The sequence below is a fragment of the Salvia hispanica genome, chromosome 2, assembly GCF_029641045.1.
Source record: "Salvia hispanica isolate PSC_SH4W2 chromosome 2, Shi_PSC_v1, whole genome shotgun sequence".
NCBI lineage: Eukaryota > Viridiplantae > Streptophyta > Magnoliopsida > Lamiales > Lamiaceae > Salvia > Salvia hispanica.
The window spans coordinates 42,459,384-42,472,910 of NC_142693.1; the positions used below are offsets into that span (position 1 = coordinate 42,459,384).

General features: G+C 36.3%; 1 protein-coding gene across 1 annotated transcript; it reads left to right on the top strand.

Annotated features, from left to right (window-relative positions):
• The first annotated feature begins 8,872 nt into the window (after positions 1-8,872).
• Positions 8,873-11,215, top strand: LOC125210521 (floral homeotic protein APETALA 2-like). Its single transcript, XM_048110066.2, has 8 exons — positions 8,873-9,684; positions 9,803-9,828; positions 9,913-9,943; positions 10,022-10,109; positions 10,197-10,342; positions 10,415-10,459; positions 10,540-10,631; positions 10,722-11,215. Exons 1-8 carry the CDS (start codon positions 9,275-9,277, stop codon positions 11,072-11,074), a joined length of 1,191 nt encoding a protein of 396 aa, XP_047966023.1. The 5' UTR covers positions 8,873-9,274; the 3' UTR covers positions 11,075-11,215.
• The last annotated feature ends 2,312 nt before the right edge of the window (positions 11,216-13,527 follow it).

The following is a 13,527-nucleotide window of genomic DNA, read 5'->3' on the forward strand; positions in this document are numbered from 1 at the left end:
TAAGTATTGGGAATCCCATTACTTAGCTTGAGGGGGAGTGTTAGAAGAAATATCGCATAAAATTAGGAAGATTATATGCAATTGATATGGGAGGATATTGTGCCTTATATAGAATAGCAATTATTGTAAATTAGGTCTACCATATGTAGGGCTACTTTAGCCTATATATTCTTGTAATTTTTGTATCATCCATACGATTGAATAAACGACCAATTCTCCCATTGAATTTCACACATAGATTGAAGGGAAGACAATTTGAACATAAAACTAAAGCAAATAAAACCCGTAGGTTGAATCCTTGTCGTTCTTGATGTTCTTGAAATCCTTCATCAACTCCTTGCACAATGACGCACTCTAGCTTTTGATCTCTGGGAATTTATGTTGCAAAAAGAAGCTCTCTTTGATTAAGCTCGAGGTCATATTTATATGGGAAAGTCAATCCTCATTGCAGAAGGAAAAAATCTTTAAAATATGGTAAATCTTGGAGCAGATCTAGGGCAATTCGGATTCACCGCCTTTCTCCGGCGGGCCGCCGCACATTCTGCGGCGGTCGCCGCGTTGCAATCCAGAGTCTCGGTACCTTCAGCGGCAGGCCGCCGCATGACCTCCGGCTGTCGTCGGGCGAGACTCGTTTCCAAGCGTGGATTTCTGAGGCGGGCCGCTACAGATCACTGACCCCCGAGCGCCGGCGGTCGCCGATCACCGTCTGAACTCCAGATTTCCAGACTTTGCGTTTGACTCCCTTTTTCAGCTCAAATATGCACATTTCTCACAAAATATGTCAAAATGTATACAATATGCAATTATTGGACATGTAGAGTGACTTTGACATCAAAAATAGACCAAATAATGGCCTTAAAATAGTGCAAAATCCAAGCGTATCAGGCGGGTAACTGATACGCCTCAGCATCGCGAAGGTAGTACGAGCACACCGGTAGATAAAGTGCTTGACGTAGAAGACCAGGTGGACGAAGAGTATGAGGAAGAATATGAGGCGCCGGATGCGGAGGAGACCACACCTGCGCCCAAGCAAACATCCATTGCAAAGTCGAAGTCGAAGGGGAACGCACGCCTGCCGAACAGACTCGACAATTATGTCTCAAAGTAGAAGAGACTTTGGTTTTATGTTTTATTATTATTATTTTCCTTTTTAATATTTTTTTTTTGGATATTAGTACCTTTATTTTAATTGCATTAAGAGTCGAGCGTAATTATAAGCTCCGTTTAGGGTTTTCTTTGTTGGTTCTTTCCCGAGATGAATAGGATTAGGTCGAATCAACCCTAGGGTCCTTAGATCTATAAATAGGGCGTTTTGTCAGAAGGATTTCATTGAAGAAGAATCATATAATTTTGCCCTAATATTCTTGCAAAACAAGTAATCACAAAAACCCTAGACTAGACAGTGCACAACGGGGAAGAACTTCCGCGCACAGCCTCAGCCTATATCCGTCAATTCGCTGCTGGGCGCCGAAAGTTTCGTTTGGTCGCCGAGTGTAGCCGTCGACCACTGTTAAGGGGAAAACACCTTAACAGTAGCAGCCGGCGATTTTCGGTGGCTGGAAAAACCGTCAAGTAGAAGAGTAAGGGGTGCGTGTGTATGAATGTGTCGTTGTGGGTAATTGTCTAGTACTCCATTCGTTCCATATTAATAGAGTCATTTTGTCATTTTGATACGTTCCATAGTAATAGAGTCATTTCCCTTTTTGTAAAAGTCAACACATTTTCCACACATACTCTACTCTCTCTTACTTTTTTCCACTTTATTCTCCATTTACTTAATGTCCTTGCCGAAAAGAAACGTCTCCATTACTATGAAACGGAAGGAGTATGTATTTGGGTGTAATGTGTGTGTTTAGTAGGTACAAAGCTAGAGAGATACTCCCTTCGTCCCACAATAATTGTCATTCTTATTGTGAGCATGAATTTTAAGAAATGTAAAAAAAATGTTGGTTGAAAAAGATAGTGAAATGCGAGACCCATTTTTTTATATTGGTTTTGTAATAAAATGTGAGTGAAGTGAGTTAGTGGAATGTGAGACCTACTTACCATTTATGGTAAAAATGAAGTGTGACAATTATTGTGGGACGGACAAAAATGAAAAAGATTGACAATTATTGTGGGACGAAGGGAGTATTTTAGCGTGTGTGTGTCTGTCGGTACTAGATTGTAGCATGTGTGTGTAGTAGGTTCTAGATTAGTGTAGATATTTATCGAATCCTTCTCTATTTTCTTTTTGGGTAAATTGCCTCTAAAATCATGAACTTTCACAAAAGTTTGGTTTTCCCCGTAAACTTTAAACGTTGCATAAAAAATCATGAACTTTACTCTTGTGTGTCGATTTCTCGAGTCGGGTATTCTGGCTAAGTAGTGTGATGATGTTGGCATTTATGCTGACATGGACGATGATTTGGATGCTGAGTGTGTTTATTCTCATTCCATACATTCACTCTTCTTCACTTCATTTACCCTAACCCTAATTTAAAAAGAAAAAAGAAAGATCTCCTTCCTCACTCCAGCGCCACCACCGCCACCTCCAGCGCCACTGCCGGCCGCCGCTCCGGCGCACCACCTGCTCCTCCCCTTCTTCTCTTTCTTTCCCTCCTTTCTCCCTCTTCTTTCTCTCTCTTTTCCCCTCCTCCCACAGCGGCGGCGCTCCGTCGCCCTCCGTCTGTTCCTCTCGTTGCTCCGTCCCCATCATCCCATCCACCGCCGACCGCCCCAATTCATCTCCCTAGCGGCGGCGGCGGCGCTCCATCGCCCTCTGTCCCTTCCTCTCGTTGCTCCGCCCCCATCATCACCATCCAACGCCGATCGCCCTAATTCGTCTCCCCCTTCCAATTCACGTCCCCAATTCATCTTCGCCATTGTCCCTTCTCTCTCCCTTTGCCTCTCATCTCCAAATTTTTAATTTTTTTTCTCAACGAACACAAAACGACGTCTTTTTGTGTTCTGGCTGCCTAGTCTTGCTTACAGCTGCCACATAGGATAAGTTTATACCGGAAAACTATCGGGTCGGGTCGGATGGAAAATTTGCACAATCCGGTAAAGTTTATGACTTTTTATGCAACATTTAAAGTTTACAGACTATTGTGAAACTTGATGAATTTAGAGGAAATTTAACCTTTCTTTTTCTTATTATGACTATCAAATAAAATCATACAGATATTTTATATTACTCAAACATGTAGCAATTTTCAAACCTCAATCAATGTGTAAAACTAACACACAAAAAGAGCACAATTAGAATTATGAATTACATTAATCAAAATTTCTATTTTTTCTAATTTCCATTCAAATTTCTTATATTTACTAATTTTACCAATAAATCAAATATAAACACTTAAACCTGGTTTAATTTGCTAGGGTGTATCTTCGGTCGAGTAGGACAACCTGTAAAACATTTGGAAATCAGGCCCATTAGTTCCAAACTTTTACAATAAATCAATTGACGATTAAATAATTTTAATTTTTTTTAAATACCCAAAAATATAATAACTTCTTTTTAAAAAAAAGATACAGGGTATTGCATTATCTATCTGCTCCCTAAATGGGTGGTCTATGCGGAGTCCTCCTTAGGAAAAAATCTGCATCTGCATCTGATTCTGTTTACCCTAGTCTGTCACTAAGTACTTAATGGGGCTATATTTGTTTTGATATGTGAGAATGTTGGTGGTAACTATATGCACCTTGAAATGTGATGATGTCTTTGATTTATCTGTCTTGTTGATGATGTTTTGTTGTGTGGATAAGAATGTGACATAAAGTTATAAATGATTGAATGTGTGACTTTGGGTATGTAAATAGAACGTAGACAGATTGTGGGAAGTAATATGCTTGTAAGATATGAATAGATTCTATGATAGAAAGAAATAAAAAAGGGTATGTTGCTGCCACTTTGAAAAGATTAAGAAACACCGAAGTTCTTTGTGCGTCGGTAAAAAAAAGCATGCTTTTGAGAGGAGAGATACTATTTCACCAATCGAGTCACAGGTATCTAACATATTCATACACATATATGGTAGAATCGTAACCATAGAATACGACCCTAATCGAAATGCATACATTTGTCTCATACACTATGGGGATGGTGAGAAGAGATAATAAAAACGCCTTTTTTTATCCTTATGAATCGGACAATACGATGTTATTTCCCTTACTTCTATTAGTCCTATTTACTTTGTGTGAATAAATAATAATTGAGTGAATTCAGAATATATGAAGCTATAAGGTATTATATGATGACGTGACTCGATAATAACAAAAAAGGAATTAATACAAATTGAGAAATGATTAATATAGTTGCAAACAAACCATTGTCTTTTCCAATTGCTACTGGTCTGTCACGCTAACCTCCCCCCCCCCTCCATCCTGCAAGTTTAGTGAATAGAGTTTTTTTTATAAGAGTAGCGCAACAGTTGCATCCTCGATGAGTCACTAGTCGATTATGAAAGTTAAAAAATGGTGGGATGTACGTAAAGTTTAGACAATCTATTTATGGAAGTTAGAAAATGGTGGGATGTATGTAAAGTTTAGACAATCTATTTCCGCTGCAATGTTTAATATATGATAGTTTGCATAATTTATTTTTATTTAAATAAAAATTGTACGAGTACTTGTGACACCAAATAGTGACATTTCTTATTCGGCGGGCTTGCCTATCGAGTAAGGGGTGTTACATCTGTACCCTATTTGATTGAATCCAAACCCAACAAACACACATTTAACAGTATACGGTGAAAGATATAATAAAGTAAGAGAGAGTATTACTTTTTGCCAAAAATAGAAATGACTCAATTAACTTGGAACTTTCTAAAATATAAAAATGACTCAATTATCAAGGAACAGAGTGAGTACTAAATCAATGATATTTTTACATAGTGTTGTTTTAGTTTTACAAGGTCGTGACATGTAGGGGTGTTGAAACGGGTATCCGCACCCGATTTTGCGGGTACCCGACCCCGAGATTTTTAAAAAAATTCTACCCGAAACCCGACGTGTGTGTCTCACATTTTAAAATTGGTCAGTACTTCTATTTTGTACTCCTCCATTCCATTCAAAATGTTCACATTCTTGAGTGACACCTGATTTTAGGTGGAGTCGTTAGGTGGAGAGTAAGTAAAGAGAAAAAGATAGTTGAATATTTTATTAAGGAGAGAAAGATTTATTTCCAAATATAGAAAATGGACATCTTAGGTGGAATAAATTAAAAGGTAAAATAGACATATTGAATGAGACACAGGAAATAATTAAATTTAAAGATTAATTGAAAATTTTAACTCTTTTCCTTTTCAATTCAATTGTGTAAATATTTAATTACTTTATAGCAATTGTAAATATTTACTTTATAAGTAAAAAATTAAGAATGAAAATTGAAAAAAAAATGTCATGGATTGAATGTGTAGTTTAATTCGTATAGGATTTTGTAATTAATTGAAAAATAATTGATTTTTACATGATTTAAGTTTGAGATTGTATGGTTAGAGTTTGCAATTCTAGGATTAGAGTTTGAGGTATTTTAATGGAAATTATATCATTTTGTTTAATACTACTATCTCCATTCCGACTAAGATGACACATTTCTTGGCCGGCACGGGATTTTAGGAGTTATTGGTTAAAGTGTTTAATTGGAGAGAGAAAAGGTGGGTGTAAGTATTATAATAGAGAGAGAAAGAAAGATAAATATTTTAATAGGAGTGATAAAAAGTGGTTGGGTTTATTAATTGGAGAGAGAAAGTTTTCAAGAAAGGAAATGTGTCATCTTAGTTGGGACAAACTAAAAAGGAAAACGTGTCATCTTAAGCGGGACGGAGGGAGTATATATTTTTCTCATATACATATATATTACTAAAATATATTTCTTCCTCTATGATTTAACATTTTAAATTTTATATATTATCTACGTTCGTGTTTTGAGAACTATAAAGAAAAATGAGTGGAAAAAGTTAGTAAAATTTGTCTAATACTTTATATATTAATCATCATCAGAAAAATGAGTGGAAAGAGTTCATATTTCAAAAGCATCATCAGAAAAAATAGAATGGAGTTTTTTAAACCAGCAGAAAAAGAAATCCACTTTGTCATTTAGACAAAAAAAGACTCTGATTCTTAAGAACCCAACGGGCCCTTTCCCCTCGAATCAGACAAACTAAAGAAGGGAATCCCGTTGAGTTCCTACGCTTTCATGTCACAACTCCATTCATCCGATTACTACAGGGATGAACCTAATCCGGAATATGAACCATAAAAGAAAATTCCTACTAAATCGATCTCAAGAATACCAGTTACAGTACCTATTATCCAAAGAGGAATCCTTCCAATAGTATCGGCCATTTACTCTACTTCCCTCCAAATTTCATCAAGTGGTCGTGCTAGAGACATAAACAGTCAGGGATAATTATGAGATCCTTCCGAACGGGCTAAAAGAATGCCTAGAATTGTTAGTTTTTTTCTTTCATTTGCCTAATTGAAAAAATAATTAGAAAATAAACAGCAAGTACAAAAATGAGTAATAACCCCCTGTAGAGACTGGTACGATTCAATTCAACACTTTGTTCATTCGGGTTTGATTATGTCATAGCTCTATAATTCAGGATTAAGTTTATCGTTGGATGAACTGCATTGCTGATATTGACCCCAAAAAAAAGACGGTAGGTACAGCCAGGCCATGAACAGCCAACCATCGTACTGTAAAAATAGGATAGGTTCGGTCTATGTCATTTGATTAGGGCCTCCTAAAACGATCTACTAAATTCATCGAGTTGTTCCAAAGAATCAAAACGGCCAGTTATTAATGGAATTCCTTGTCGGCTCTCTGTGAAATACTTGTTTGGTCGAGGGCTTCCAAATGCATCGTAAGCTAAACCGGTACTGACAAATAACCAACCCGCAATGAATAGGGAAGGTATAATAATGCTATGAATGACCCAATATCGAATACTGGTAATAATATCCGCAAAAGAACGTTCTCCTGTGCTTCCAGACATGCTCAGCTCCACATATTCTTGTACAGTCAAAGGGGATCGATTCCGTAAAAGATGAGATCAGTAAAAGGCAATCACTGAAATGAGATCTTTGTAGGATCGTCAATATTGTACCAAGGACATCTTTAGAGTATACCGAATCAGTATAGCTATGCTTCTTCTGACACAGCAATGCAATTTGAATCAGTATCGAAAGGAAATGCTAAAAGATTTATTTTTTCTTTTCCTTTACCTGTTGATGTAAAATGATGTTGTATTTAATATATATACATAGAATTTGAATGACGGAAGTTAATGAAATGTGGAGTCTAATGACCTAAAGTATAATATGATATAAATATAATTATTCTAGGACGAATCGAAAAACATGAGATAACTATTCACAAACAAAAAGGTACTCCCTTCGTTTCTTAGTAATAGAGACATTTCTTTCCGGCACTGAGATTAAGAAAAACTGTGTTTAGTGAGTTAAGTAAAGAAAAAATAAAGTTGGAAATGAAAAAAATAGAAAGATAGAAAAAGAATAAAGTAAAAGTGGGTAAAATAAGTGTGAAGAAATGTATGCACTTTTAATAAAAATAAAAATAACTTCACTACTATTGCATCCTCTACCACAATTTTTTTCTGCGTCTTGTGACAGACTGTGTGCTGCAAAGGTCAACACCCCTTCCAAGCCTAAGTTGTGAATGCTCAAATTGTTTAAAGGGCAAAACCATAAATTAACAAGGAAGAGCCAGTAGATGGCTTGAGCGTGGTGTGCAAGCGCCGGGGGAGGCGTATGGGGATTAATAAATACGAGGTACAAGCATTGGTCGCTGGGAAGAATAAAAGTGGGAAATGGTGGCCCTACTCCCGTACTCTTGGATTGGACTTTTCTGGAAAGTTTTTCCATTTATTGCTATTTTACCATTTTCCTTTTCTGAGACCAAACCCCTTTCCCTTGCCCATTTCCCACAATAATTCCCCTCCTTCCAAAATTGCCCTTCATCCCTCTATTTATTTACCTATAATAAATTCTATTTTTGTTATTCTCAATAGTTAATCGTAGTTAACGCAATAATAATAATAATAATAATAATAATAATAATAATAATAATAGTAGTATGTGATATGGTTTTCACAATCAATTAAAATGACAACGACAATACCACTGAAAAAGAAGTAGTCGACTTTTGTGTTTTTCGTGTGGTATGGGTTGGGTTCGTAATCATTCATCGTGAAATACCTAATGTGGACATGCGTATGATGTTTGATAATCCCTACAAACATCAATTATTTTTTCTTTTTTTGAAATTGATAATTGTGATGTTTGCCCAATTCGTGAATTTTCCTTCTCATATGAAAGGTTTAGATTTGAATTTGACTTTGTGGTTTCGTTATAAGAATGAGGTTGGGTAAATTTAACTTGGTAGAAATGGGGTGACGTGGAATTTAAATAAACGAAAGTGAATGATAATTAGTGTAGCTAATAAAGGTAATTGAGTAAAAAGTCATCCATCTAATGTTGGTGCTGTCTATTTCCAATTAAGGGCAATATAGAGTGAGGGAGAGAGAGAGGGGAATTGCTTTTCGATTTAGTTAACGTCGGAAAGTTGCGTAAGAAAGAGATGGTTCTTTAATTTCCATTTTTTTTATCTTGTGTAAAATTTAAAAACTTAATCTTTCGATTTTAACTGGAGGACCAATGGGAATTCAAGGTAAAAGAGAGAGAAAAAGAGGAAGTGAGATAGATTTGGAGGGTCAGAATTAAAGTAGTAATAAAGGCGTACAAATCTATAGATACACAGAATGGATACACAAATATAGAGTTTAAAGAAAAGAGAAAGGCTAAATGGAACACCCACAGCAGACATATATAAATAGAAAGAGTTTTAGAAAAGCATCCCTCAAGTATTTATGACTGATTGAATTACATAGCCACCAAAAATAAATTAGAAAAGATTAGTTTGGCAAGTTGAGTATAACTATAGAGAGAGAAAGAAAAACTGGCCTCGTCTATGCAGTATTGGGCATCTAGCTAGACGAGAGAGAGATAGAGAGATCTAGTTGTACAGTTGGAAGTCGGAATTGCAACAACATTTCTTTGCAACCAACAACTTTTTTTTTTTTTTTTCAAGTCTATGGTCCTAGGTTCTTTATGTTGTATCATGGGACAACATAGTCTCCACATTGGAATTTCTTCACTCTACAACAGTTTAGAGAGAGAAAGAGAGACCTTTTTTTATTCTTGATTAGACTGTGGTCATCAAAATTCGGGTTTGGATCCTCTGTTGCGGCTAAAATCTATCGGAGAAATGTGGGATCTCAACGATTCACCGGATCAAAGGCGCGGCGGCGATGAATCGGAGGGCTGCTCCGAGGAAAAGGGAAAGCGCGTGGGATCGGTTTCCAATTCGAGCTCATCGGCGGTGGTGGAGGAGGAGGAGGACGGCGGCGGGGGGAGGTGCTCCTCCCTCGTCACGCGGCAGTTCTTTCCGGGAGCGGCGGAGGAGGATGGTGGGCCCCACGGATTCCCCCGGGCGCACTGGGTCGGGGTAAAATTTTGCCAGTCCGAGCCACAAGGTAGCAATGGAGGCGGAGTTGCGTTGGGGAAGTCGGTGGCGCAGCCAATGAAGAAGAGCCGGCGTGGGCCGAGGTCGCGGAGCTCGCAATACCGCGGCGTCACGTTCTACCGGCGAACCGGCCGCTGGGAATCGCACATATGGTACATATACTAAAATTGGCCTTTTTTCTTTTTTCCTTTGAAATTTCTCATTCATGTACATACACATTTATAGAAATTAATTGACTCAAACAATTGAAATTTCTTCCTTTGGAATCAGGGATTGCGGGAAGCAAGTCTATTTAGGTGGGTTTTTCATTCTAAAATACTGATCATTCTTGATTTTGTGATTAATTTGATGGGTGAAAATTGAATCTTGGATTGCATTAGGTGGATTCGACACAGCCCATGCCGCCGCCCGGTAAGCTGAGCTTTGTACACGTTTGATTAATGCCTACACAAATTAAATTAAATCAATGTATATACATATATATCGCAGTGCATATGATAGAGCAGCCATTAAATTCCGAGGAGTCGAAGCAGACATCAACTTTACCTTAGAGGATTATGAAGACGACTTAAAACAGGTGGGAATTTATCAATTTAACATGAGTCCTAACTGTTTTTATTTAGTAGTATCAATTTATAATAAATGTGAGATTGTGATTTCATAGATGAGCAATCTAACAAAGGAGGAATTTGTGCACGTACTCCGTCGGCAAAGTAGTGGCTTCCCAAGAGGGAGTTCAAAATATAGAGGTGTCACTTTGCACAAATGTGGTAGATGGGAAGCTAGGATGGGCCAATTTCTAGGCAAAAAGTAACAACAATTCTTTTATTTTTCATTTCACCATATTCTTAAATTCATGTTTGTTGTTACCGTGACATGCAGGTACGTTTATTTGGGTCTTTTTGATACTGAAGTCGAAGCTGCAAGGTAGGTTTATGTCCTATAAAATAGTGGTCCGAAATTTAATGTCGTTTTTAAAGATGAATTATTTTTTTTTCTTGTACTAGGGCTTATGATAAAGCCGCCATAAAATGCAATGGCAAGGAAGCTGTTACCAATTTCGATCCCACCATTTATGATGATGAACTCAAATCAGCAGGTATACTACTATTACTATACATTAACTCAGACCGTTGGACAAATAATTTCTTGCAACCACCTAAACATTTGTTGTTTTTTGCGCTGTCAGAATCTTCCAATAATGCATCAGATCACAATCTCGACTTAAGCTTAGGGAATTCTGCTTCACCGCAAACCAACGCGACTGGAACATTGCAACTACACCTACATTCTCCCGAGTCGTTCGCGATCAGCAACGAAGCCCCTCGATACCAAATGTTCAATAGGCCATATGGATACCTCGAGGGCGGGACGAATGAAGGAGGAGGAAGAGTGGTTGGCGAATCGAGAAATGGACAGCAATGGCAAATGAATGAAGCTCAAACAATGTTTGCTAATGCTGCAGCATCATCAGGATTCCCATCAGCTCATCAAAATTGGATTCATAAAAATGGGATCCACCCTCTCATCAGGCCATCTTAGTTTTCTTCAATTCTGATTCAACCATCAGAGAATATCACTATTTTTATCTAAGTCTGTAAAGATTCTTGCTTTTACCCTATTTCCCCCATTTTAACTTTATTTTAACACATTAAATAAAATTTCTAGAGTTAGATTTGACAATTGGATTGATTATTACTCATTTGTACGTGACAACGAAATGTTTGAATCAAATATGTGACGCGCAAAGGTAGTTGTCTTGACTTTTCAAATTATGATAGAGATTGTCAAATTATAAGAAATTAAGATTTCGTTTCAATCAGTGCACTGCACGGGGGAAATTCCTAAAGAGGTAAATAATTCACCTAAAGAAGATAATTTTAGTACTTTATAATTGGGCATCAACTTGACATTTTATCATTAATTAAAAGGTGATATTGAAAGCACCTTTTACTTTTCTTTATACTAACTCCTTGCCTAAAACAAAATATCCTATGATGTTGTAGGATGCAAATAAAAAGAATGTAAGAAACTAGAAAGAAAAAAAAAGTGGGAAATATGAGTGATGAATTGTCAACATCGTTGGTGTCCTTCGAATCAGTTCTCAAGAGCAAAAGCAATTCATACAGACAATTGCTATTATGGTGAGAGGGACTTAACCTAACTCTACTCGAGCTTGCAACCACCCCCACCCACAACACTCACACACCTTCATTTGGCCTTGTTATAATATTAGTATTATTCTACTATTCCGCGTTGCTACAGTACTCCCTCCGTCCCGGAGTATTAGACTCACTTCTTTTGGGCACATGATTTAAGGAATTGATATTTAAATAGTTAAAGTGGAGAGAGTAAAGTATGAGAGATGGAAAAAGTAGGGGAGAAAAGAGAGAAAAAAGTAGGTGGAGAATAAAATAACATAGATGTTTTTTGCTAAAAAAGGAAATGAGTCTAATATGTTGGGACATCCCAAAAGGGAAAGTTGGTCTAATACCTTGGACGGATGGAGTAGTATTTGTTACTATAGTCGTATTAATTTCTACTTGTAAAGGATGGATTATATTGTTTTAAATTATTCGTTTCATTCCGAGGTGGATATTCCCTCCGTTCCTTGTTAACAGATGCGTTTCTTTTCAGTACGGAGTTTAAGAACAATGTTAAGTGGATAGTGAATAAAGTAATAGAGAATAAAATAAAAAAGATGAAGAGAGATGAATACTTCCTGCTAAGTAGTAAAATGACTCTATTAATATAGAATGAAAGGAGTACTGCAATTTTTTCTGCAAAAATAACCCGGTTGTCGGTCATAATTTATTTTTTATTCAATTTTGTTACTCCATCTTTAATTGGTCTCCTACTTTATGATTTCTCTGTTTAATTCTTTAAAGATTATTTTTAAAATTATGTGTCAAAATAAAATGAATCACTTTAAGTCGAGGCCGGTGGAATAATAACATTGGAAATAATATTCTTCTACATCATAAATATAGATGTAGATTATGTGTACTTTGTAATACGAGACTAAAAGATGTAGTACAAATATTTAAAAAATGATCAACTTGTACGAAGGTAAGGAGGAGACCTACTTTATCCTAGGCATCCACGACAAACAAATTTCTCTACACTACGAGGTTTATCTTTGATGCTTTACTACTAATTAATAAAATAATATGCATTGCATCCAGATATGCAACCTTGTTTATCCCCACTAAATTTTATATATAGGTTGGGTACAAAAAACATTAAAATATATGTGCAAATTTCGTCACCTGTGACGTCATCATCGATTATATTATCTACTGATTACCTTCAATATTTGGTCATGTTGCTAATAATTTATTTGCACAATTATTTGTTAACAGCACCTTGTCGTGCGTAGAAGAGTCGAGAGTACCTCGATTAATTATATGATTATAAAATTAAGATGGAAAAAGGTCAAGAATCATCCCTCTTTATTTTATTTTATTCAATTTAAATTTTTTCTTTCGCATTTTTTATTTTTTTTTACTGTACTAGGAGGCCAGTTGAAAACTAGGTCGGTTTACATTTTACAATCATATTTTATCGCTTGTTATTTAAGGTTTTGTTCGATCCACACGTCACCTCAGGTGGTCCAATGCTTTCACATTACATTGTACTAGTACTATATTTTATTTTCTTATTAGAAAGATGACATTTTCTTTTATTCCTTTTCTCATCCTGCTGTTTCTACCTAAAATTGTTATTTTCATACCAATCGATGATGTTGTTTCCGAGATTTTTGTACTCCTATATTGATTTGATGTTAATGACACTTTGGTTAAGGAACCAAAAATTAAGGATAACATGCGATAGTTAAGGTGCACATATACGATAATAATGGTTTTGTTTAAAAGAAAAGATTCTGCATGGTCAATTTCAGTACTATTTTCACATTTTACTGTGTGAAACTTGATATGATAAAATACATATTAATTCCATTCGTGAAAAAGTCTTATTTATCATTTTGAGATGTC

Bases quoted from the DNA above. Each gene is read 5' to 3' on its own strand.
- LOC125210521 (XM_048110066.2), top strand. From the start codon at position 9,275: ATGTGGGATCTCAACGATTCACCGGATCAAAGGCGCGGCGGCGATGAA. The intron at 9,829-9,912 runs GTGGGTTTTTCA...GGATTGCATTAG, and splicing joins CGGGAAGCAAGTCTATTTAG to GTGGATTCGACACAGCCCAT. The intron at 10,110-10,196 runs GTGGGAATTTAT...GTGATTTCATAG, and splicing joins ATGAAGACGACTTAAAACAG to ATGAGCAATCTAACAAAGGA.